Here is a 27482-nt window from a genome sequence, read left to right as displayed (position 1 = left end):
GGCTTGGGGATGGGAGAGAGAGAGAGGGTAGGGCTTGGGGATGGAGAGAGAGAGAGAGAGGGTAGGGCTTGGGGATGGAGAGAGAGAGAGAGGGTAGGGCTTGGGGATGGAGGAGAGAGAGAGGGGGTAGGGCTTGGGGGAGAGAGAGAGAGAGAGAGAGAGGGTAGGGCTTGTGGATGGAGGACAGGGATGGAGAGAGGGTATGGGGCTTGGGGATGGAGAGAGGGTATGGGGCTTGGGGATGGAGAGAGGGCATGGGGCTTGGGGATGGAGAGAGGGTATGGGGGCTTGGGGATGGAGAGAGAGGAGAGGGTAGGGCTTGGGGATGGAGAAAGAGAGAGGGTGGGGCTTGGGGATGGAGAAGGGGAGGGAGGGCAGGGCTTGGGGATGGAGAGAGAGAGAGAGAGAGAGGGTAGGGCTTGGGGATGGAGAGGCTTGGGGATGGAGAGAGAGAAGGGCTTTGGGATGTAGAGAGAGAGAGAGGGGGTAGGGGAGAGAGAGAGAGGGAGAGAGAGAGAGAGAGAGAGTAGGGCTTGGGGGAGGAGAGAGAGAGAGAGAGAGTTGGGCTTGGGGATGGAGAGACAGAGAGAGAGAGGGGTAGGACCCCGCTCCCTCCTGACCCCGCTCCCTCCTGACCCCGCTCCCTCCGGCAGCCAGGCATCCACACGTGTTCATGATAATTATCCTGACTGTTTAACAATAGAACACCATCTTTCATTAGCAGGACACACAGCACAGATCAATACTTTGCATATTTTAAGTGAGGCCAGTCTGTCTCTGTTGATAGCTCTACTCTAATGGTTCAGCACTGGGCTAGGTTGGGACTCAGAGTACGGCTACATGCACACAATAATCATAATAATAAATAACAACAATAATAATTACTAGTTGACATACTTTTTTTCTTTTGGGACATGAATACAGAGTATCACTACAATACATTTTAAAAGAAAGTTAGCAAAAATAGAGAAGATCTTGCTGCCATGGAAAGAACACCACCTGTTTATTTGTGGGGGGAAAATCACCCTGATTAACTCTAACTCTTTAGTCATATCCCAGTTTACCCTGATTAACTCTTTAGTCATATCCCAGTTTACCCTGATTAACTCTTTAGTCATATCCCAGTTTACCCCGATTAACTCTTTAGTCATATCCCAGTTTACCCTGATTAACTCTTCAGTCATATCCCAGTTTACCCTGATTAACTCTTCAGTCATATCCCAGTTTACCCTGATTAACTCTTTAGTCATATCCCAGTTTACCCTGATTAACTCTTTAGTCATATCCCAGTTTACCCTGATTAACTCTTTAGTCATATCCCAGTTTACCCCGATTAACTCTTTAGTCATATCCCAGTTTACCCTGATTAACTCTTCAGTCATATCCCAGTTTACCCTGATTAACTCTTCAGTCATATCCCAGTTTACCCTGATTAACTCTTTAGTCATATCCCAGTTTACCCTGATTAACTCTTTAGTCATATCCCAGTTTATTGTAAACACATGGTTCGTGGCCCGGTATGTGCTCGTTTGGCTCCTTGCGTTCGTACAGCTTTAACAGTGCTACTGGTAGTAGTGGTGGCGCTTGGTTTGCACGTGCAAATTCAGAACACACAACATTCTAGAATAGAATTGTGTTATTCGACGTGTCAAATTAAAAGCTTATTTAACGCGTAAAAATTTTATATCTTTTTTGACACGCAAAGACCCAAACGGCGTTCAATGTGCCTCGTTCATTTGGTCTTTTTCACCTCTTAAATTTCACCTACTGTTCTGTCTTGGTGGTGCACAAATAGCCTATAACCTGTTTTAGAGAAATGTAATCATTGAATATTCTAAGAGCTTTCATTGTCTGTTTATATGTCCCCTTTATTTGTCCTACAGTTCTGACTTGTTGTACAGGGAATACACTAAGAACGGACCATGTTCTGAATTCTTTAACTTTACATTTCAAAAGTGCTGAACAAATAGTTATACTGACAACGTCCGTCCCAGCTCGCTCATTAATGTCTTAATCTAAATTACAGATTGCCTCTTATCCACTTGTCGTCCCCTTAATACCCGTGCAGGTATTAAAAAAATATCTTAAGGTTTTGATAAAAACATTTATCTGGCCTTTACTGTTATAGAAACGTATTGAATAATCCTAAAATTCTAAATCAAATAGCAAAATCCATGATATGACACACACTCACTGCTGGGGGAGTCACTCATACAGTTAGTGAAGTGAATGCCATCTCGGGGTAAATGCCAGCTCCACGGCAGTCATTGTGTCTCAGACGCACAGAAAAACAGACACACACAACACATCTGAACTCGAGGTGGTCGTATCTGATCGAGGCCTTGCAGGCGGAAATCTTCAAACTTTTGGGTTTGAGCTCTCCAACCAGACAGACACAGACAGACACTGTCCATTGTCCAAGTCTAAAAGAAGACCCATCCATCGCCAGCTGTGAAGGTCCATCTTAAAAGATAGCAGTGAGAACGGACACACAGCGAACACCTTCCTAAACATAGCACCTAACACAGAGTAAACACAGAACCCCTGTTTTATCTCAGCCCAAACAATAGACTCTTTAGAAGAGCACAGTCAGGCTCAGTTTGGAAGGGTGCAGAATTGTGGAGAGATGTAAAATTAGTAGCAAGAGAACTTTGTCGCCCTCCGGTTAATGTCTGATGTCTAAAACATGGAGAGATGTCTAAAACATGGAGAGATGTCTCGGGAAGTTATACGATCAAGTTTTGCAACAACCCCACACTCCAATCTGAAATTATAACCACCCGATCCATGTCCGATAACCACCCGATCCATGTCCGATAACCATTCAGGGCCATGTCCGATAACCATCCAGGGCCATGTCCGATAACCATCCAGGGCCATGTCCGATAACCATCCAGGGCCATGTCCGATAACCATTCAGGGCCATGTCCGATAACCACCCGGGCCATGTCCGATAACCACCCGGGCCATGTCCGATAACCACCCGGGCCATGTCCGATAACCACCCGGGCCATGTCCGATAACCATTCAGGGCCATGTCCGATAACCATTCAGGGCCATGTCCGATAACCACCGGGCCATGTCCGATAACCACCGGGACATGTCCGATAACCATTCAGGGCCATGTCCGATAACCTCTCAGGGCCATGTCCGATAACCACCCAGGGCCATGTCCGATAACCACCCAGGGCCATGTCCGATAACCACCCGGGCAGTAAAATGGGCTAGGCTACACTAATTTACCTATTTAAAATGTTAGCCAACATGGCTAATTGAGTGACGGACAGGAAAAAGTGCAGATGCACAACCAAATTTCAAAACTGCATCTAGAATATTCTAACTCTCAACAGTAAGTTGAGACTCCAGGTACGGGCCTGCAGAACCCAGTCGAACTAGGCCTATATCCACACAGCCTGTAAAATAGGGACGTTGTAGCAGCGTCAGAACAAGGTGACAGAACTAGAGCAGGGTGTTTGTCAGACCATGAGGCATCTGAGGTGAAAGGTCAGAGATAGAGCAGGGTGTTTTGTCAGACCATCAGGCATCTGAGGTGAAAGGTGACAGAGCAGGGTGTTTTGTCAGACCATGAGACATCCCGAAAATCCTGAAAAAAAGGGGGTCTTTTCGCCAAATCGTCTTTCGCATCCGAACAGTTTGGGCTACACACTAATATCACACCTCTGTAGAAAGGTGAGACTCTCAGAAACACGTACATGTCAGTTGTTTTGCTCTCACAAGACTAGTCTGAAGGGATTTATTTTATTTTGTTGGAGGGAGTGCTGTGGGATTATTTATGACAGTCTTTGAAAGGGTAGGGTTTCTCAAGATGGGCAGGGACTCTGCTGTCCTAGCTTCAGGGGGAAGCTGGTTCCACCATTGGGGTGCCAGGACAGAGAACAGTTTGGACTGGGCTGAGTGGGAGCTGCCCTCCTGTAGGGGAGGGAGAGTCAAGAGACCAGAGGTGGTAGAACAGAGTGCTCAGGTTGGGGTGTAGGGTTTGATCATAGCCTGAAGGTAGGGAGGGGCAGTTCCTCTGGCTGCTCCGTAGGTAAGCACCATGGTCTAGTAGTGGATGGGTTGGTGTAGGGTTTGACCAGAGCCTGAAGGTAGGGAGGGGCAGTTCCTCTGGCTGCTCCGTAGGTAAGCACCATGGTCTGGTAGTGGATGTGAGCTTGGACTGGAAGCCAGTGGAGGGTGCAGAGGAGCAGGGTGACATGGGAGAACTTGGGATGGTTTAAAACCAGGTGGACTGCAGCGTTCTGGATTAGTTGCAGGGGTTTGATGGCACAAGCAGGGAGCCCAGCCAACAGCGAGTTGCAGTAGTCCAGACGGGAGAGGACAAGTGCCTGGATTAGGGCCTGCGCCACTTCCTGTGTGAGGTAGGGTCGTACTCTACGGATGTTCCTCTTCCTGTGTGAGGTAGAGTCACTTCCTGTGTGAGGTAGGGTCGTACTCTACGGACGTTCCTCTTCCTGTGTGAGGTAGGGTCACTTCCTGTGTGAGGTAGGGTCGTACTCTACGGACGTTCCTCTTCCTGTGTGAGGTAGGGTCACTTCCTGTGTGAGGTAGGGTCGTACTCTACGGACGTTCCTCTTCCTGTGTGAGGTAGGGTCACTTCCTGTGTGAGGTAGAGTCGTACTCTACGGATGTTCCTCTTCCGGATGTTCTTCTTCCTGTATCAGGATCTGATAGAGACTGAGACACCCAGCCCTGAGAGGATGGAGAGGAGGATCTGATAGAGACTGAGACGCCCAGCCCTGAGAGGATGGAGAGGAGGATCTGATAGAGACTGAGACACCCAGCCCTGAGAGGGTGGAGAGGAGGATCTGATAGAGACTGAGACACCCAGCCCTGAGAGGGTGGAGAGGAGGATCTGATAGAGACTGAGACACCCAGCCCTGAGAGGGTGGAGAGGAGGATCTGATAGAGACTGAGACACCCAGCCCTGAGAGGGTAGAGAGGAGGATCTGATAGAGACTGAGACACCCAGCCCTGAGAGGGTGGAGAGGAGGATCTGATAGAGACTGAGACACCCAGCCCTGAGAGGGTGGAGAGGAGGATCTGATAGAGACTGAGACACCCAGCCCTGAGAGGGTGGAGAGGAGGATCTGATAGAGACTGAGACACCCAGCCCTGAGAGGGTGGAGAGGAGGATCTGATAGAGACTGAGACACCCAGCCCTGAGAGGGTGGAGAGGAGGATCTGATAGAGACTGAGACACCCAGCCCTGAGAGGATGGAGAGGAGGATCTGATAGAGACTGAGACACCCAGCCCTGAGAGGGTGGAGAGGAGGATCTGATAGAGACTGAGACACCCAGCCCTGAGAGGGTGGAGAGGAGGATCTGATAGAGACTGAGACACCCAGCCCTGAGAGGGTGGAGAGGAGGATCTGATAGAGCCTGAGACGCCCAGCCCTGAGAGGGTGTAGAGGAGGATCTGATAGAGACTGAGGCATACAGCCCTGAGAGGGTGGAGAGGAGGATCTGATGGTTCACGGTGTTGAAGGTAGCGGATAGATTATCTGTGCTATAGCCAACCATACAGAATAACAACAACATTTACAGGATAAACTGCTCTGACACTAGACTAACCTAACCTGCTCTGCCTCGGTCTCGCTCACTCTCTCTCTTTGACCGTGCCTGGGCGGAAGGTAGCCTAGCGGTTAGAGCGTTGGGCCAGCAACCTTTCGGTTTCTAATCCAAATACCCGAGACGACAAGGTGAAAAATCTGTCGATGTGCCCTTGAGCAAGGCACTAAACCCTAAATTTGCTCCAGGGACTCCGTACTACTATGGCTGACCCTGTCAAACAACACATTTCACTGCACCAATCCGGTGTATGTGACAACACACACACACACACACACACACACACACACACACGTATTTATGTAGGTAGTTCTTAGCTGCTGGTTCCCATAGCAACCACTGTAGGCTAGTCTGTCGGTCGATACCAACCGCTCCTCTCCTCCTAAGCCAGCAGGACACACATACACTGCCATCCCTCCATTCTCGCACACAGATTGAAGCCAACAGCATACCACCTTGCATCACACTGAAGGTAAGCATGGTCGGTCCCTGGATGGGAGACCAGATGCTGTTGGAAGTGGTGTTGGAGCGACAGTAGGAGGCACTCTTTCCTCTGGTCTAAAAAAAAAATATCCCACCAGGGCAGTGATTGGGGACATTGTCCTGTGTAGGGTGCCGATTTTTGGATGGGACGTTAAACGTGTGTCCTGACTCTCTGTGGTCATTAAAGATCCCGTGGCGCTTATTGTAAGAGTAGTGGTGTCAAAGGAAACTCTGCACAAAAAACTATATTTTGGTATTTGTTTAATTAGTCCCAAAACATTTTGCTTTGTCAGCAATGAAGGTATTTTACTTCCAAAATACAGAAATCATCCCCATATGACGCATTAAAACACACAGTCCAACTCAAACAAAGGAACCGTGTTCATGCATTGACAATCCAAGAGGGAATCTGATTCCACAGTTTAGCAGCAACACAAGAAACAGACAGACAAAAGTGACAGTAGGAGATGAAAAAGTTATTAGGACAATATAGGATAGGATATATAAGGGATGCACGATATATTGGTGAACATATCGGAATCGGCTGATGTCTTGTTTAACACGATGTGAAAAACCGATGTCAAATCTGCCATGCATTCCGATATAACGTAGGTACAGGACGTAATAACGCCACATAAAATGTAGCGCTACACGTGCAACACAGCATTCCTAAACTAGCCCACAATGTCTGATGTGTGGATCGAGCAGTCAACAAGACCAGCAGTCATTTGAAAAGAGTAAGAACAATTCAGCGAAACAACTCAAAGACGAAATACATTAAAGCCGAGATAATGGAATTCATTGCCCTTGACCATCAACCGTTCTCTGTCGTGGGTGATGTTGGCTTTCGCCGACTGGTCGAGCACCGGTACGCACTAAAGTTACCAAGTGTGCTATTTTTCAGATGTTGCCCTACCGGAGTTACACAGTAATAGCATCACTGCTATTTGCTTCACGACATACATACATACTACGGAACGCCGTTTGGGTCTTTGCGTGTCAAAAATATACAGTAGCTCTGTCAAAGCTGTACAAAGAAGTCTGCAACACAGTATAGTAGATACAGTAGCTCTGTCAAAGCGGTACAAAGAAGTCTGCAACACAGTATAGTAGATACAGTAGCTCTGTCAAAGCTGTACAAAGAAGTCTGCAACACAGTATAGTAGATACAGTAGCTCTGTCAAAGCTGTACAAAGAAGTCTGCAACACAGTATAGTAGATACAGTAGCTCTGTCAAAGCTGTACAAAGAAGTCTGCAACACAGTATAGTAGATACAGTAGCTCTGTCAAAGCTGTACAAAGAAGTCTGCAACACAGTATAGTAGATACAGTAGCTCTGTCAAAGCTGTACAAAGAAGTCTGCAACACAGTATAGTAGATACAGTAGCTCTGTCAAAGCTGTACAAAGAAGTCTGCAACACAGTATAGTAGATACAGTAGCTCTGTCAAAGCTGTACAAAGAAGTCTGCAACACAGTATAGTAGATACAGTAGCTCTGTCAAAGCGGTACAGAGGTCTGCAACACCGGCCATGAACGATGTGTTTACAATACCGCGTTGGTAATAAAGCATCATCTGTTCAACCACAACTTCTGGGGTCGCTTGGTACCTAGCTAGCTTTAGCTCGGTACCTAGCTAGCTTTAGCTCGGTACCTAGCTAGCTTTAGCTCGGTACCTAGCTAGCTTTAGCTCGGTACCTAGCTAGCTTTAGCTCGGTACCTAGCTAGCTTTAGCTCGGTACCTAGCTAGCTTTAGCTCGGTACCTAGCTAGCTTTAGCTCGGTACCTAGCTAGCTTTAGCTCGGTACCTAGCTAGCTTTAGCTCGGTACCTAGCTAGCTTTAGCTCGGTACCTAGCTAGCTTTAGCTCGGTACCTAGCTAGCTTTAGCTCGGTACCTAGCTAGCTTTAGCTCGGTACGCTTTAGCTCGGTACCTAGCTAGCTTTAGCTCGGTACCTAGCTAGCTTTAGCTTGGTACCTAGCTAGCTTTAGCTTGGTACCTAGCTAGCTTTAGCTTGGTACCTAGCTAGCTTTAGCTTGGTACCTAGCTAGCTTTAGCAGTACCTAGCTAGCTTTAGCTTGGTACCTAGCTAGCTTTAGCTTGGTACCTAGCTAGCTTTAGCTCGGTACCTAGCTAGCTTTAGCTCGGTACCTAGCTAGCTTTAGCTCGGTACCTAGCTAGCTTTAGCTCGGTACCTAGCTAGCTTTAGCTTGGTACCTAGCTAGCTTTAGCTCGGTACCTAGCTAGCTTTAGCTTGGTACCTAGCTAGCTTTAGCTTGGTACCTAGCTAGCTTTAGCTTGGTACCTAGCTAGCTTTAGCTTGGTACCTAGCTAGCTTTAGCTTGGTACCTAGCTAGCTTTAGCTCGGTACCTAGCTAGCTTTAGCTCGGTACCTAGCTAGCTTTAGCTCGGTACCTAGCTAGCTTTAGCTTAGTACCTAGCTAGCTTTAGCTTAGTACCTAGCTAGCTTTAGCTTGGTACCTAGCTAGCTTTAGCTTAGTACCTAGCTAGCTTTAGCTTAGTACCTAGCTAGCTTTAGCTTGGTACCTAGCTAGCTTTAGCTTGGTACCTAGCTAGCTTTAGCTTAGTACCTAGCTAGCTTTAGCTTGGTACCTAGCTAGCTTTAGCTTGGTACCTAGCTAGCTTTAGCATCAATACAACCAGCCTGAAAACAATGACCAGTAGAAACTGCAGTCATTGTCATTATTCTTAGCAATGATTTAGGAATCCTTGTGAGTAAGTATTAGCTAGGTAGTCACTTGTTGTTCACCTTTTGAAATTAATGAAAATAAATAGCTAGCCAGCTACTTAACCCTGTTGCCCAAAGCTAACGTTATAACCAGCCAACTAGCTTGATCTGGCTAGCGAGGCTCGAACCGGACTGGGTTATGTGTTGTGCAGCTAGAGAACAGCTGTTAGAGAACATCCACTGGGTCTGGTATAGAGGAGAACATCCACTGGGTCTGGTATAGAGGAGAACATCCACTGGGTCTGGTATAGAGGACAACATCCACTGGGTCTGGTATAGAGGAGAACATCCACTGGGTCTGGTATAGAGGAGAACATCCACTGGGTCTGGTATAGTGGACAACATCCACTGGGTCTGGTAGAGGAGAACAGCTGTTAGAGAACATCCACTGGGTCTGGTATAAAGGAGAACAACCACTGGGTCTGGTATAGAGGAGAACATCCACTGGGTCTGGTATAGAGGAGAACAGCTGTTAGAGAACATCCACTGGGTCTGGTATAAAGGAGAACATCCACTGGGTCTGGTATAGAGGAGAACATCCACTGGGTCTGGTATAGTGGACAACATCCACTGGGTCTGGTAGAGGAGAACAGCTGTTAGAGAACATCCACTGGGTCTGGTATAAAGGAGAACAACCACTGGGTCTGGTATAGAGGAGAACATCCACTGGGTCTGGTATAGAGGAGAACAGCTGTTATAGAACATCCACTGGGTCTGGTATAAAGGAGAACATCCACTGGGTCTGGTATAGAGGAGAACAGCTGTTAGAGAACATCCACTGGGTCTGGTATAGAGGAGAACATCCACTGGGTCTGGTATAGAGAAGAACATCCACTGGGTCTGGTATAGAGGAGAACATCCACTGGGTCTGGTATAGAGGAGAACATCCACTGGGTCTGGTATAGAGAAGAACATCCACTGGGTCTGGTATAGAGGAGAACATCCACTGGGTCTGGTATAGAGGAGAACATCCACTGGGTCTAGTATAGAGGAGAACATCCACTGGGTCTGGTATAGAGGAGAACATCCACTGGGTCTGGTATAGAGGAGAACATCCACTGGGTCTGGTATAGAGAACAACATCCACTGGGTCTGGTATAGAGGAGAACAGCTGTTAGAGAACATCCACTGGGTCTGGTATAGAGGACAACATCCACTGGGTCTGGTATAGAGGAGAACATCCACTGGGTCTGGTATAGAGGAGAACATCCACTGGGTCTGGTATAGAGGAGAACATCCACTGGGTCTGGTATAGAGGAGAACAGCTGTTAGAGAACATCCACTGGGTCTGGTATAGAGGACAACATCCACTGGGTCTGGTATAGAGGAGAACAGCTCTTAGAGAACATCCACTGGGTATGGTAGAGGAGAACATCCACTGGGTCTGGTATAGAGGAGAACATCCACTGGGTCTGGTATAGAGGAGAACATCCACTGGGTCTGGTATAGAGGAGAACATCCACTGGGTCTGGTATAGAGGAGAACATCCACTGGGTCTGGTATAGAGGAGAACATCCACTGGGTCTGGTAGAGGAGAACATCCACTGGGTCTGGTATAGAGGAGAACATCCACTGGGTCTGGTATAGAGGAGAACATCCACTGGGTCTGGTATAGAGGAGAACATCCACTGGGTCTGGTATAGAGGAGAACATCCACTGGGTCTGGTATAGAGGAGAACATCCACTGGGTCTGGTATAGAGGAGAACATCCACTGGGTCTGGTATAGAGGAGAACATCCACTGGGTCTGGTATGGAGGAGAACATCCACTGGGTCTGGTATAGAGGAGAACATCCACTGGGTCTGGTATAAAGGAGAACATCCACTGGGTCTGGTATAGAGGAGAACATCCACTGGGTCTGGTATAGAGGAGAACATCCACTGGGTCTGGTATAGAGGAGAACAGCTGTTAGAGAACATCCACTGGGTCTGGTATAGAGGACAACATCCACTGGGTCTGGTATAGAGGAGAACAGCTCTTAGAGAACATCCACTGGGTCTGGTAGAGGAGAACATCCACTGGGTCTGGTATAGAGGAGAACATCCACTGGGTCTGGTAGAGGAGAACATCCACTGGGTCTGGTATAGAGGAGAACATCCACTGGGTCTGGTATAGAGGAGAACATCCACTGGGTCTGGTATAGAGGAGAACATCCACTGGGTCTGGTATAGAGGAGAACATCCACTGGGTCTGGTATAGAGGAGAACATCCACTGGGTCTGGTAGAGGAGAACATCCACTGGGTCTGGTATAGAGGAGAACATCCACTGGGTCTGGTATAGAGGAGAACATCCACTGGGTCTGGTATAGAGGAGAACATCCACTGGGTCTGGTATAGAGGAGAACATCCACTGGGTCTGGTATAGAGGAGAACATCCACTGGGTCTGGTATAGAGGAGAACATCCACTGGGTCTGGTATAGAGGAGAACATCCACTGGGTCTGGTATGGAGGAGAACATCCACTGGGTCTGGTATAGAGGAGAACATCCACTGGGTCTGGTATAAAGGAGAACATCCACTGGGTCTGGTATAGAGGAGAACATCCACTGGGTCTGGTATAGAGGAGAACATCCACTGGGTCTGGTATAGAGGAGAACAGCTCTTAGATAACATTCACTGGGACTTGACCCGATAGTTCCTGGAGGTGTTCACTACTTCCTCTCGCCCTCTCCTGCCATCTCCCCTGCTCCCTCTTGCTAGCTCGCTACCTGGTAGCGTTTATTGCTTCTTGAGTTACGGCTGTCAGTGAAAAACACCTCATGTGAAGATAATGTGTCTTGAATATCATTTAAAACGTTGAGACAGGAAGAAAAGGAAGGGTGAAGATATAGACTCCAGACTGGCTCAGCAGGGGAGGGGTGTGTGGTGAAGATATAGACTCCAGACTGGCTCAGCAGGGCAGGGGTGTGTGGTGAAGATATAGACTCCAGACTGGCTCAGCAGGGCAGGGGTGTGTGGTGAAGATATAGACTCCAGACTGGCTCAGCAGGGCAGGGTGTGTGGTGAAGATATAGACTCCAGACTGGCTCAGCAGGGCAGGGGTGTGTGGTGACGATATAGACCCGTCTCTCTCAGCAGGGCAGGGGTGTGTGGTGACGATATAGACCAGTCTCTCTCTCCAGACTGGCTCAGCAGGGCAGGGGTGTGTGGTGACGATATAGACCAGTCTCTCTCTCCAGACTGGCTCAGCAGGGCAGGGGTGTGTGGTGACGATATAGACCAGTCTCTCTCTCCAGACTGGCTCAGCAGGGCAGGGGTGTGTGGTGACGATATAGACCAGTCTCTCTCTCCAGACTGGCTCAGCAGGGCAGGGGTGTGTGGTGACGATATAGACCAGTCTCTCTCTCCAGACTGGCTCAGCAGGGCAGGGGTGTGTGGTGACGATATAGACCAGTCTCTCTCTCCAGACTGGCTCAGCAGGGCAGGGGTGTGTGGTGAAGATATAGACCAGTCTCTCTCTCCAGACTGGCTCAGCAGGGCAGGGGTGTGTGGTGACGATATAGACCAGTCTCTCTCTCCAGACTGGCTCAGCAGGGCAGGGTGTGTGGTGAAGATATAGACTCCAGACTGGCTCAGCAGGGCAGGAGAACGTGACGATATATTTGGTAACATGTATTTTGGTTAATGCGTGTGTTACATTTACCGTTCTCATTCTCGGAGCGGAAAAGGTGTTTGCAGAGTTCACGACCCGCTACACGGGAGAAACAGGTTTTTGTTTATTTCATAACCATTATTTACGAGATGTCAATTTTTGTTTTTATTGTCTTTTGTTTAGAGTGCTCCATATGTGTCTGTCTGGTTTCTGTCTGATAATGTCGAGGGAGCACGAATCCATTGCGAATGATAATATTTTAAAACTATATAGTTATAGCTATTTGAAAACTCTTTCCAACAACCTTCCCCTTCTATAAGTCACCAACCCTCAGTGTGAAAGAGCAATGGAAGTGATAAGCCTACTGCTGCATTGACCAATAGGTTATGAGCTACTGCTGCATTGACCAATAGGCTATGAGCTACTGCTGCATTGACCAATAGGCTATGAGCTCATTTCTTTAGCTTAAAAAACATGTGTGTGTGTGTGGAAGTGCTGACTAATGATGAATAAATGAAAAAAAAGAAAAGAAAAATCACACTATATATATATATATCAATAAGGGATCATATATATATATATCAATAAGGGATCATATATATATATATCAATAAGGGATCATATATATATATATCAATAAGGGATCATATATATATATATATATATATCAATAAGGGATCATATATATATATATATATATATATCAATAAGGGATCATAGCTTTCACCTGGATTAATGACGAATAAACGAAAAATCACACTATATATATATATATCAATAAGGGATCATATATATATATATATATCAATAAGGGATCATATATATATATATATATATCAATAAGGGATCATATATATATATATATATATCAATAAGGGATCATATATATATATATATATCAATAAGGGATCATATATATATATATATATATCAATAAGGGATCATATATATATATATCAATAAGGGATCATATATATATATATCAATAAGGGATCATATATATATATATATATATATCAATAAGGGATCATAGCTTTCACCTGGATTAATGACGAATAAACGAAAAATCACACTATATATATATCAATAAGGGATCATATATATATATATATATCAATAAGGGATCATATATATATATATATCAATAAGGGATCATATATATATATATATATCAATAAGGGATCATATATATATATATATATATATATCAATAAGGGATCATATATATATATATATATATCAATAAGGGATCATATATATATATATATATATATCAATAAGGGATCATATATATATATATATATATATCAATAAGGGATCATATATATATATATATATATCAATAAGGGATCATATATATATATATATATATCAATAAGGGATCATATATATATATATATATATATCAATAAGGGATCATATATATATATATATATATCAATAAGGGATCATATATATATATATATATATCAATAAGGGATCATATATATATATATATATCAATAAGGGATCATATATATATATATATATATCAATAAGGGATCATATATATATATATATATATCAATAAGGGATCATATATATATATATATATATATCAATAAGGGATCATATATATATATATATATATATATCAATAAGGGATCATATATATATATATGTATATATATATCAATAAGGGATCATATATATATATATATATATATATATATATATCAATAAGGGATCATATATATATATATATATCAATAAGGGATCATATATATATATATATCAATAAGGGATCATATATATATATATCAATAAGGGATCATATATATATATATATATATATCAATAAGGGATCATATATATATATATATATATATATCAATAAGGGATCATATATATATATATATATCAATAAGGGATCATATATATATATATCAATAAGGGATCATATATATATATATATATCAATAAGGGATCATATATATATATATATATATCAATAAGGGATCATATATATATATATATATATCAATAAGGGATCATATATATATATATCAATAAGGGATCATATATATATATATATATCAATAAGGGATCATATATATATATATATATCAATAAGGGATCATATATATATATATATATATCAATAAGGGATCATATATATATATATATATATATCAATAAGGGATCATATATATATATATATATCAATAAGGGATCATATATATATATATATATATATATATATCAATAAGGGATCATATATATATATATATATATATCAATAAGGGATCATATATATATATATCAATAAGGGATCATATATATATATATATATATCAATAAGGGATCATATATATATATATATATATATATATATCAATAAGGGATCATATATATATATATCAATAAGGGATCATATATATATATATCAATAAGGGATCATATATATATATATATAGTGTGATTTTTCTTTCTTTTCGTCGTTATAGACGTTATATATATATATATAAACTCCCAGCAATGGAATGGGTATTTACCAACGTTTCGGCATCACTGTGCTTTCCTCAGGGTCATGTCATGAATACTTGAAACACTTATTTTTTCTGATAGTTTCTAACTTATTTAGCTGCCAGTGGATCACGGTTTATCAACGTGTCCACACAGCAGAGGCTGGATCACGGTGTATCAACGTGTCCACACAGCAGAGGCTGGATCACATCCAGCCGTGATTGGGAGTCCCATAGGGTGATGCACAATTTGCCCAGCGTCGTCCGGGGTAGGCCGTCATTGTGAATAATAATTTGTTCTTAACTGACTTGCCTAGTTAAATAAACACACACACAAAACATTAGGAGCACGACAGACAGTTCCATGACAGACTGACCAGGTGAATCCAGGTGAAAGCTATGATCCCTTATTGATGTCACTTGTTAACCAGGTGAATCCAGGTGAAAGCTATGATCCCTTATTGATGTCACTTGTTAACCAGGTAACTCCAGGTGAAAGCTATGATCCCTTATTGATGTCACTTGTTAACCAGGTGAATCCAGGTGAAAGCTATGATCCCTTATTGATGTCACTTGTTAACCAGGTGAATCCAGGTGAAAGCTATGATCCCTTATTGATGCCACTTGTTAACCAGGTGAATCCAGGTGAATCCAGGTGAAAGCTATGATCCCTTATTGATGTCACTTGTTAACCAGGTGAATCCAGGTGAAAGCTATGATCCCTTATTGATGTCACTTGTTAACCAGGTGAAACCAGGTGAAAGCTATGATCCCTTATTGATGTCACTTGTTAACCAGGTGAATCCAGGTGAATCCAGGTGAAAGCTATGATCCCTTATTGATGTCACTTGTTAACCAGGTGACTCCAGGTGAAAGCTATGATCCCTTATTGATGTCACTTGTTAACCAGGTGAATCCAGGTGAAAGCTATAATCCCTTATTGATGCCACTTGTTAACCAGGTGAATCCAGGTGAGTCCAGGTGAAAGCTATGATCCCTTATTGATGTCACTTGTTAACCAGGTGAATCCAGGTGAATCCAGTTGAAAGCTATAATCCCTTATTGATGTCACTTGTTAACCAGGTGAAACCAGGTGAAAGCTATGATCCCTTATTGATGTCACTTGTTAACCAGGTGAGTCCAGGTGAATCCAGGTGAAAGCTATAATCCCTTATTGATGTCACTTGTTAACCAGGTGACTCCAGGTGAAAGCTATGATCCCTTATTGATGCCACTTGTTAACCAGGTGAATCCAGGTGAATCCAGTTGAAAGCTATAATCCCTTATTGATGTCACTTGTTAACCAGGTGAATCCAGGTGAAAGCTATGATCCCTTATTGATGTCACTTGTTAACCAGGTGAATCCAGGTGAATCCAGGTGAAAGCTATGATCCCTTATTGATGTCACTTGTTAACCAGGTGAATCCAGGTGAAAGCTATGATCCCTTATTGATGTCACTTGTTAACCAGGTGAATCCAGGTGAAAGCTATGATCCCTTATTGATGTCACTTGTTAACCAGGTGAATCCAGGTGAAAGCTATGATCCCTTATTGATGTCACTTGTTAACCAGGTGAATCCAGGTGAAAGCTATGATCCCTTATTGATGTCACTTGTTAACCAGGTGAATCCAGGTGAAAGCTATGATCCCTTATTGATGTCACTTGTTAACCAGGTGAATCCAGGTGAATCCAGGTGAAAGCTATAATCCCTTATTGATGTCACTTGTTAACCAGGTGAATCCAGGTGAAAGCTATGATCCCTTATTGATGTCACTTGTTAACCAGGTGAGTCCAGGTGAATCCAGGTGAAAGCTATAATCCCTTATTGATGTCACTTGTTAACCAGGTGACTCCAGGTGAAAGCTATGATCCCTTATTGATGCCACTTGTTAACCAGGTGAATCCAGGTGAAAGCTATGATCCCTTATTGATGTCACTTGTTAACCAGGTGAATCCAGGTGAATCCAGGTGAAAGCTATGATCCCTTATTGATGTCACTTGTTAACCAGGTGAATCCAGGTGAAAGCTATAATCCCTTATTGATGTCACTTGTTAACCAGGTGAATCCAGGTGAAAGCTATGATCCCTTATTGATGTCACTTGTTAACCAGGTGACTCCAGGTGAAAGCTATGATCCCTTATTGATGCCACTTGTTAACCAGGTGAATCCAGGTGAAAGCTATGATCCCTTATTGATGTCACTTGTTAACCAGGTGAATCCAGGTGAATCCAGGTGAAAGCTATGATCCCTTATTGATGTCACTTGTTAACCAGGTGAATCCAGCAGGCATCAAATCAGTACAGATGAAGGGAAGGAAATTGGTGAAAGAAGGACTTTTAATCCTTGAGACAATTGAGACATGGATTGTGTATGTGTGTCGTTCAGAGGGTGAATGGGCAAGACAACAGATTTCAGTGCCTTTGAACAGGCTATGGTAGTAGGTGCCAGGTGCACCGTTTTGAGGGTGTCAAAAACTAAAACGCTGCTGGGTTTTCCTACACAACAGTTTCCTGTGTGTATCAAGAATGGTCCACCACCTAAAAGACATCCAGCCAACTTGACCAACAGTGGGAATAATTGGAGTCAACATGGGCCAGCATCACCGTGGAACGCTTTCAACACCTTGTAGAGTCCATGCCCCGACGAATTGAGGCTGTTCTGAGGACATAAGGATTTTGCAAATCAATTTCAGAGAGGTGTTCCTAATGTTTTGTACACTCAGTGTATATATTTTAATTGCAATTTGGGGTCGTGACCCTGACTTTGAATACCATCTGGCTAGAAAAACAATGCAGGCTAGCTAGGAGAAGAGAGAGCAGGCTAGCTAGAAGAAGAGAGTACAGGCTAGCTAGGAGAAGAGAGTACAGGCTAGCTAGGAGAAGAGAGTACAGGCTAGCTAGGAGAAGAGAGTACAGGCTAGCTAGGAGAAGAGAGTACAGGCTAGCTAGGAGAAGAGAGAGCAGGCTAGGAAAACTGGGAATGGGCTAGAGAAGGGAACAGGGAGATGGACTGCCTGCCTGCATGTCTTACAATAGGCACCATTCTTCAGCTTCTCTGCCCCAGGCGGCTGATGGAGTCCCGTGACCACACCACCCCATCACCAGAGATATCACCAGACACAGCCCTACCACTACACCACCCCATCACCAGAGATACCACCAGACACAGCCCTACCACCACCCCATCACAACCCCAACTCTAGCCCCATCCCCTACTCTAGCCCAATCCCATCCCTTACTCTAGCCCCATCCCCTACTTTACTCTAGCCCCATCCCATCCCCTACTCTAGCCCCATACTTTACTCTAGCCCTATCCCCTACTTTACTCTAGCCCCATCCCATCCCCTACTCTAGCCCCATCCCCTACTTTACTTTAGCCCCATCCCCTACTCTAGCCCCATCCCCTGCTCTAGCCCCATCCCTGCTCTAGCCCCATCCCCTGCTCTAGCCCCATCCCCTGCTCTAGCCCCATCCCCTGCTCTAGCCCCATCCCCTGCTCTAGCACCATCCCCTGCTCTAGCACCATCCCCTGCTCTAGCACCATCCCCTGCTCTAGCACCATCCCCTGCTCTAGCACCATCCCCTGCTCTAGCCCCAGCCCATCCCCTGCTCTAGCCCCAGCCCATCCCCTGCTCTAGCCCCAGCCCATCCCCTTCTCTAGCCCCATCCCATCCCCTTCTCTAGCCCCATCCCATCCCCTGCTCTAGCCCCATCCCATCCCCTGCTCTAGCCCCATCCCCTAATCTAGCCCCATTCCATCCCCTGCTCTAGCCCCAGCCCATCCCCTATTCTAGTCCCATCCCATCCCCTATTCTAGCCCCATCCCATCCCCTACTCTAGCCCCATCCCATCCCCTACTCTAGCCCCATCCCATCCCCTGTTCTAGCCCCATCCCATCCCTTTCTCTAGCCCCATCCCCTGCTCTAGCCCCATCCCCTACTCTAGCCCCAGCCCATCCCCTACTCTAGCCCCAGCCCATCCCCTACTCTAGCCCCATCCCCTGCTCTAGCCCCATCACTTCCCCTGCTCTAGCCCCATCCCATCTCCTACTCTAGCCCCATCCCCTGCTCTAGCCCCATCCCCTGCTCTAGCCCCATCCCATCCCCTGCTCTAGCCCCATCCCATTCCCTGCTCTAGCCCCAGACCATCCCCTAATCTAGCCCCATCCATCCCCTGCTCTAGCCCCAGCCCATCCCCTGCTCTAGCCCCATCCCATCCCCTGCTCTAGCCCCATCCCATTCCCTGCTCTAGCCCCAGACCATCCCCTAATCTAGCCCCATCCCATCCCCTGCTCTAGCCCCAGCCCATCCCCTGCTCTAGCCCCATTCCATGCTCTAGTCCCATCACATCCCCTGCTCTAGCCCCAGCCCATCCCCTGCTCTAGCCCCAGCCCATCCCCTGCTCTAGCCCCAGTCCATCCCCTACTCTAGCCCCAGCCCATCCCCTGCTCTAGCCCCATCCCCTACTCTAGCCCCATCCCATCCCCTGCTCTAGCCCCAGCCCATCCCCTGCTCTATCCCCATCCCATCCCCTGCTCTAGCCCCATCCCATCCCCTACTCTAGCCCCATCCCATCCCATGCTTTAGTCCCATCCCATACTCTAGCCCCATCCCCTACTCTAGCCCCAGCCCATCCCCTGCTCTAGCCCCAGCCCATCCCGTACTCTAGCCCCATCTCCTACTCTAGCCCCATTCCCTGCTCTAGCCCCATCCCATCCCCTACTCTAGCCCCATCCCATCCCCTAATCTAGCCCCAGCCCATCCCCTACTCTAGCCCCAGCCCATCCGCTACTCTAGCCCCATCACATCTCCTAGTCTAGCCCCATCCCCTGCTCTAGCCGCATCCCATCCCCTGCTCTAGCCCCATCCCATCTCCTGCTCTAGCCCCATCCCCTGCTCTAGCTCCATCCACTTCTCTAGCCCCATCCCCTGCTCTAGCCCCATCCCCTGCTCTAACCCATCCCCTGCTCTAGTCCCATCCCCTACTCTAGCCCCATCCCCTGCTCTAGCTCCATCCCCTTCTCTAGCCCCATCCCCTGCTCTAGCCCCATCCCCTGCTCTAGCCCCATCCCCTGCTCTAACCCATCCCCTACTCTAGTCCCATCCCATCCCCTACTCTAGCCCCATCCCATCCCCTACTCTAGCCCCAGCCCATCCCCTGCTCTAGCCCCATCCCATCCCCTTCTCTAGCCCCATCCCCTTCTCTAGCCCCATCCCATCCCCTGCTCTAGCCCCAGCCCATCCCCATCCCATCCCATGCTTTAGTCCCATCCCATACTCTAGCCCCATCCCCTACTCTAGCCCCAGCCCATCCCCTGCTCTAGCCCCAGCCCATCCCGTGCTCTAGCCCCATCTCCTACTCTAGCCCCATTCCCTGCTCTAGCCCCATCCCATCCCCTACTCTAGCCCCATCTCCTACTCTAGCCCCATTCCCTGCTCTAGCCCCATCCCATCCCCTACTCTAGCCCCATCCCATCCCCTAATCTAGCCCCAGCCCATCCCCTACTCTAGCCCCAGCCCATCCGCTACTCTAGCCCCATCACATCTCCTAGTCTAGCCCCATCCCCTGCTCTAGCCGCATCCCATCCCCTGCTCTAGCCCCATCCCATCTCCTGCTCTAGCCCCATCCCCTGCTCTAGCTCCATCCACTTCTCTAGCCCCATCCCCTGCTCTAGCCCCATCCCCTGCTCTAACCCATCCCCTGCTCTAGTCCCATCCCCTACTCTAGCCCCATCCCCTGCTCTAGCCCCATCCCCTGCTCTAGCTCCATCCCCTTCTCTAGCCCCATCCCCTGCTCTAGCCCCATCCCCTGCTCTAGCCCCATCCCCTGCTCTAGCCCCATCCCCTGCTCTAACCCATCCCCTACTCTAGTCCCATCCCATCCCCTACTCTAGCCCCATCCCATCCCCTAATCTAGCCCCAGCCCATCCCCTGCTCTAGCCCCATCCCATCCCCTTCTCTAGCCCCATCCCCTGCTCTAGCCCCATCCCATCCCCTGCTCTAGCCCCATCCCATCCCCTACTCTAGCCCCATCCCATCCCCTACTCTAGCCCCATCCCATCCCCTACTCTAGCCCCAGCCCATCCCCTACTCTAGCCCCAGCCCATCCCCTGCTCTATTCCCATCCCATCCCCTACTCTAGCCCCATCACATCTCCTAGTCTAGCCCCATCCCCTGCTCTAGCCCCATCCCCTGCTCTAGCCCCATCTCCTACTCTAGCCCCATCCCCTGCTCTAGCCCCATCCCCTGCTCTAGCCCCATCCCCTGCTCTAGTCCCATCCCATCCCCTACTCTAGCCCCAGCCCATCCCCTGCTCTAGCCTCATCCCATCCCCTGCTCTAGTCCCATCCCATCCCCTAATCTAGTCCCATCCCATCCCCTAATCTAGCCCCAGCCCATCCCCTGCTCTAGTCCCATCCCATCCCCTAATCTAGTCCCATCCCCTACTCTAGCCCCAGCCCATCCCCTGCTCTAGCCCCAGCCCATCCCCTGCTCTAGCCCCAGCCCATCCCCTTCTCAGCCCATCCCATCCCCCTGCTCTAGCCCTATCCCATCCCCTACTCTAGCCCTATCCCATCCCCTACTCTAGCCCCATCCCATCCCCTACTCTAGCCCCATTCCATCTCCTACTCTAGCCCCATCCCCTGCTCTAGTCCCATCCCATCCCCTGCTCTAGCCCCATCCCATCCCCCTGCTCTGCTCTAGCCCCATCCCATCGCCTACTCTAGCCCCATCCCATCGCCTGCTCTAGTCCCATCCCCTGCTCTAGTCCCATCCCATACTCTAGCCCCAGCCCATCCCCTACTCTAGCCCCAGCCCATCCCCTACTCTAGCCCCATCCCATCCCCTACTCTAGCCCCATCCCCTGCTCTAGTCCCATCCTATCCCCTCTTCTAGCCCCATCCCATCCCCTACTCTAGCCCCATCCCATTCCCTGCTCTAGCCCCAGACCATCCCCTACTCTAGCCCCATCCCCTGCAATAGTCCCATCCCCTGCTATAGCCCCATCCCATCCCCTGCTCTAGCCCCATCCCATCCCCTGCTCTAGTCCCATCCCATACTCTAGCCCCATCCCCTGCTCTAGCCCCATCCCATCCCCTACTCTAGCCCCATCCCTTTCCCTGCTCTAGCCCCAGCCCATCCCCTACTCTAGCCCCATCCCCTATTCTAGCCCAATCCCATCCCCTACTCTAGCCACAGCCCATCCCCTACTCTAGCCCCATCCCCTACTCTAGCCCCATCCCCTACTCTAGTCCCACCCCCTGCTCTAGTCCCATCCTATCCCCTCTTCTAGCCCCATCCCATTCCTGCTCTAGCCCCATCCCCTATTCTAGCCCCATCCCATCCCCTCATCTAGCCCCATCCCCTGCTCTAGACCCATCCCATCCCCTACTCTAGCCCCATCCCCTATTCTAGCCCCATCCCATCCCCTACTCTAGTCCCATCCCATCCCCTACTCTAGTCCCATCCCCTGCTCTAGTCCCAACCATCCCTTCTCTAGCCCCATTCCATCCCCTAATCTAGCCCCATCCCATCCCCTGCTCTAGCCCCATCCCATCCCCTCCTCTAGCCCCATCCCATGCCCTGCTCTAGCCCCATCCCCTGCTCTAGCCCCAGCCCATCCCCTGCTCTAGCCCCATCCCATCCCCTGCTCTAGTCCCATCCCCTGCTCTAGCCCCATCCCATCCCCTGCTCTAGCCCCATCCCCTGCAATAGCCCCATCGCATCCCCTGCTATAGCCCCATCCCATCCCCTGCTCTAGCCCCATCCCCTGCAATAGCCCCATCGCATCCCCTGCTATAGCCCCATCCCATCCCCTGCTCTAGCCCCATCCCATCCACTGCTCTAGCCCCATCCCATCCCCTGCTCTAGCCCCATCCCATCCCCTCTAGCCCCATCCCATCCCCTGCTCTAGCCCCATCCCATCCCCTACTCTAGCCCCATCCCATCCCCTGCTCTAGCCCCATCCCATCCCCTGCTAAGATTGTCTTGTGGCACACAGGAAACCTAAGGTCAAACCCAGTCAAATGCACACACCATAATTAATATATATATATATATATATAGGAAACCATGTGTTCTAACAACGAGCCGCAGTATAGTAACTGTCTTGTCTATTTTCCGCTTATGCTACTTTGTAAACTACTAGTGCCACTTAGAATTGGTTAGCCTAGGTTATAACACCCCTTAATAACATAGACAGGTTCCACACTGAAAATATGCAAAAACAGTTTGAAAAAAGGAGTGTATTTTCATCCGAATCCTAGGTCTACTCACCAAACCGATATCCAGGGCATAATTCATCCCTATACAGTGTTCAATGTGGAATTGTTCATCCATATTTTATTATTATATATATTATTTTTTAAGTACAAGGAACAGGCAGAATAATCTAAATTGAATATCTGTTTATCGAGAAAAATAATAAGAAAAATACAGATTTTTACGGTTTGTCGCTCAGCTCTTTAAATAACTGTTCCAGGCAATGGATGTGATTTCACAGGCAATTTTATTAATTTTGAAAAAATATTCTGTTCCTTCTTAATTCTGGGATATTACAGCATGTTTAATTTTTTGGTGTCTTGACTGTGACAAGGGCTCAGGAAATAAGTCTTGTCTGCTAAATTTACAAAACAAGGCTATGCTACATTATAATATAACCAGTGGATATTACAGTTTCAATAAATTACAGTACAACCCTACCGTACAACCCTACAGTACAACCCTACCGCACAACCCTACAGCACAACCCTACAGTACAACCCTACAGTACAACCCTACAGTACAACCCTACAGCACAACCCTACAGCACAACCCTACCGCACAACCCTACAGTACAACCCTACAACACAACCCTACAGCACAACCCTACCGCACAACCCTACCGCACAACCCTACAACACAACCCTACAGCACAACCCTACCGCACAACCCTACAGTACAACCCTACAACACAACCCTACAGTACAACCCTACCGCACAACCCTACCGCACAACCCTACAACACAACCCTACAACACAACCCTACCGCACAACCCTACAGCACAACCCTACAGTACAACCCTACAGTACAACCCTACAACACAACCCTACAACACAACCCTACCGTACAACGCTACAGTACAACAACACAACCCTACCGCACAACCCTACAGTACAACCCTACCGTACAACCCTACAGTACAACCCTACCGTACAACCCTACCGTACAACCCTACCGTACAACCCTACCGTACAACCCTACCGTACAACCCTACCGTACAACCCTACCGTACAACCCTACCGTACAACCCTACCGTACAACACCATCCTGCCTATACCGTAAAGTAGGCGTACATGTTTTATTCAATTCTACACTCAGCACAGAGACACATATGACTGACTAGTTTGACACCCTATTTCCTATATAGTGGTACTACTATAGACCAGAGCCCTATTCCCTATATAGTGGTACTACTATAGACCAGAGCCCTATTCCCTATATAGTGGTACTACTATAGACCAGAGCCCTATTCCCTATATATAGTGGTACTACTATAGACCAGAGCCCTATTCCCTATATAGTGGTACTACTATAGACCAGAGCCCTATTCCCTATATAGTGGTACTACTATAGACCAGAGCCCTATTCCCTATATAGTGGTACTACTATAGACCAGAGCCCTATTCCTATATAGTGGTACTACTATAGACCAGAGCCCTATTCCCTATATAGTGGTACTACTATAGACCAGAGCCCTATTCCCTATATAGTGGTACTACTATAGACCAGAGCCCTATTCCCTATATAGTGGTACTACTATAGACCAGAGCCCTATTCCCTATATAGTGGTACTACTATAGACCAGGGTCCTATTCCCTATATAGTGCACTACTTTAGACCAGAGCCCTATATAGTACACTACTATAGACCAGAGCCCTATTCCCTATATAATACACTACTTTAGACCAGAGGCCTATTCCCTATATAGTACACTACTATAGACCAGAGCCCTATATAGTACACTACTATAGACCAGGGCCCTATTCCCTATATAGTACACTACTATAGACCAGAGCCCTATTCCCTATATAATACACTACTTTAGACCAGAGGCCTATTCCCTATATAGTACACTACTATAGACCAGAGCCCTATTCCTATATAGTGGTACTACATTAGACCAGAGCCCTATTCCCTATATAGTACACTACTATAGACCAGAGCCCTATTCCCTATATAGTGGTACTACATTAGACCAGAGCCCTATTCCCTATATAGTACTACTATAGACCAGAGCCCTATTCCCTATATAGTGGTACTACTATAGACCAGAGCCCTATTTCCTATATAGTGGTACTACTATAGACCAGAGCCCTATTTCCTATATAGTGGTACTACTATAGACCAGAGCCCTATTCCCTATATAGTGGTACTACTATAGACCAGAGCCCTATTCCCTATATAGTGGTACTACATTAGACCAGAGCCCTATTCCCTATATAGTCCACTACTATAGACCAGGGCCCTATATAGTGGTACTACTATAGACCAGAGCCCTATTCCCTATATAGTGGTACTACATTAGACCAGAGCCCTATTCCCTATATAGTCCACTACTATAGACCAGGGCCCTATATAGTCCACTACTTTAGACCAGGTCCCAAAGGGCTCTGTTTAAGACAAACATCATGATTACAATCTGTGAAGCCATCAACACTGCCCAGAAAGGACATGACCTGCAAAGGCAAAGCTAAAGAAGTGACAGCAGACTAACCGTTGTAGTAACATGACTCACAGATTCAACTCCCATCACCACATCACACATGCAGACGGTTATCTTCAGGAGCTCCCACAACCAGCTGATGGCTAGGCTTATCTTTAGGAGCTCCCACAACCAGCTGATGGCTAGGCTCATCTTTAGGAGCTCCCACAACCAGCTGATGGCTAGGCTCATCTTTAGGAGCTCTCACAACCAGCTGATGGCTAGGCTCATCTTTAGGAGCTCCCACAACCAGCTGATGGCTAGGCTCATCTTTAGGAGCTCTCACAACCAGCTGATGGCTAGGCTCATCTTTAGGAGCTCTCACAACCAGCTGATGGCTAGGCTCATCTTTAGGAGCTCCCACAACCAGCTGATGGCTAGGCTCATCTTTAGGAGCTCCCACAACCAGCTGATGGCTAGGCTCATCTTTAGGAGCTCTCACAACCAGCTGATGGCTAGGCTCATCTTTAGGAGCTCTCACAACCAGCTGATGGCTAGGTTCATCTTTAGGAGCTCCCACAACCAGCTGATGGCTAGGCTCATCTTTAGGAGCTCCCACAACCAGCTGATGGCTAGGTTCATCTTTAGGAGCTCCCACAACCAGCTGATGGCTAGGTTCATCTTTAGGAGCTCCCACAACCAGCTGATGGCTAGGCTCATCTTTAGGAGCTCTCACAACCAGCTGATGGCTAGGCTCATCTTTAGGAGCTCCCACAACCAGCTGATGGCTAGGCTTATCTTTAGGAGCTTCCACAACCAACTGATAAGCTAGGCTTATTTTTAGGAGCTCCCACAACCAACTGATGGCTAGGCTTATCTTTAGGAGCTCCCACAACCAACTGATGGCTAGGCTTATCTTTAGGAGCTTCCACAACCAACTGATAAGCTAGGCTTATCTTTAGGAGCTCCACAACCAACTGATGGCTAGGCTTATCTTTAGGAGCTTCCACAACCAACTGATAAGCTAGGCTTATTTTTAGGAGCTCCCACAACCAACTGATGGCTAGGCTTATCTTTAGGAGCTCCCACAACCAATTGATGGCTAGGCTTATCTTTAGGAGCTCCCACAACCAACCAAACCAACAATGCTTTGTGATGGAGACAGAACTTACTATTGTGCACAGTCGATGAGCTGGTACTCGTTGGATCTCTCGAAGCACGCCTTCACTCCCTCGTCATCCCACAGCTTCTTGGCATGATCAAAGAACTCCTGGACAGAGAGCAGAGAGAAGGAAGGAGGTGAGGAGATGACCAGACAGAGAGAAGGAAGGAGGTGAGGAGATGACCAGACATCACAAACAATTCATCAATGACATTGTATTACCATAAGCTACAGGTGGTTATGAAGGGGAAACACACACACACACACACGTTTCGTGACAACAAGCTTATTTACAACAGAGCCATTCAAACTTCACAACCTGTATGAAGCCCACCAGTGTATAATACAGTCTGTACAGACAGTGACAGGCATTTATACCACCGGTGGTATTCAGACTTTTTCAATGGAGACCCCCTTTTTACAATCCAAAATTCAAGTAACTCCACCCCAAATATAAATGACACAATCTTAAAATATATGTATGTATATATAAATATAGAAATACAATTTTTTAAAAAAAAGGTAAATTCATTTTCACATTAACAAATAACTTTAAATTACACTTTCATCTCTTATCAAAATTAAGAGAACCAACACACACATTTAGTCAATCAAATTATAATTTTTACAATTATTTATGAATAACGTTTGTATTATTGTACCATAAAATAAACTGTAGTCTTAACTATTGATTCACCCCACTTTGAATACCACACATTC

The 27482-nt window shown here is 46.8% G+C and overlaps 1 protein-coding gene across 1 annotated transcript in view; it reads right to left on the bottom strand.

The window, feature by feature from the left end:
• The window catches only part of LOC112236241 (guanine nucleotide-binding protein G(olf) subunit alpha), a 112904-nt gene that overhangs the window by 27664 nt on the left and 57758 nt on the right, over nucleotides 1-27482 (bottom strand). Inside the window, 1 exon segment of the mRNA XM_042308240.1 lies at nucleotides 26773-26870. Coding sequence (XP_042164174.1) covers nucleotides 26773-26870 — 98 coding nt within the window.

Source organism: Oncorhynchus tshawytscha, linkage group LG28 (assembly GCF_018296145.1).
Source record: "Oncorhynchus tshawytscha isolate Ot180627B linkage group LG28, Otsh_v2.0, whole genome shotgun sequence".
Classification (NCBI taxonomy): Eukaryota; Metazoa; Chordata; class Actinopteri; order Salmoniformes; family Salmonidae; genus Oncorhynchus; species Oncorhynchus tshawytscha.
The sequence above is the reverse complement of the archived record's forward strand: the minus strand, read 5'-3'. Positions and strand labels throughout refer to the sequence as shown.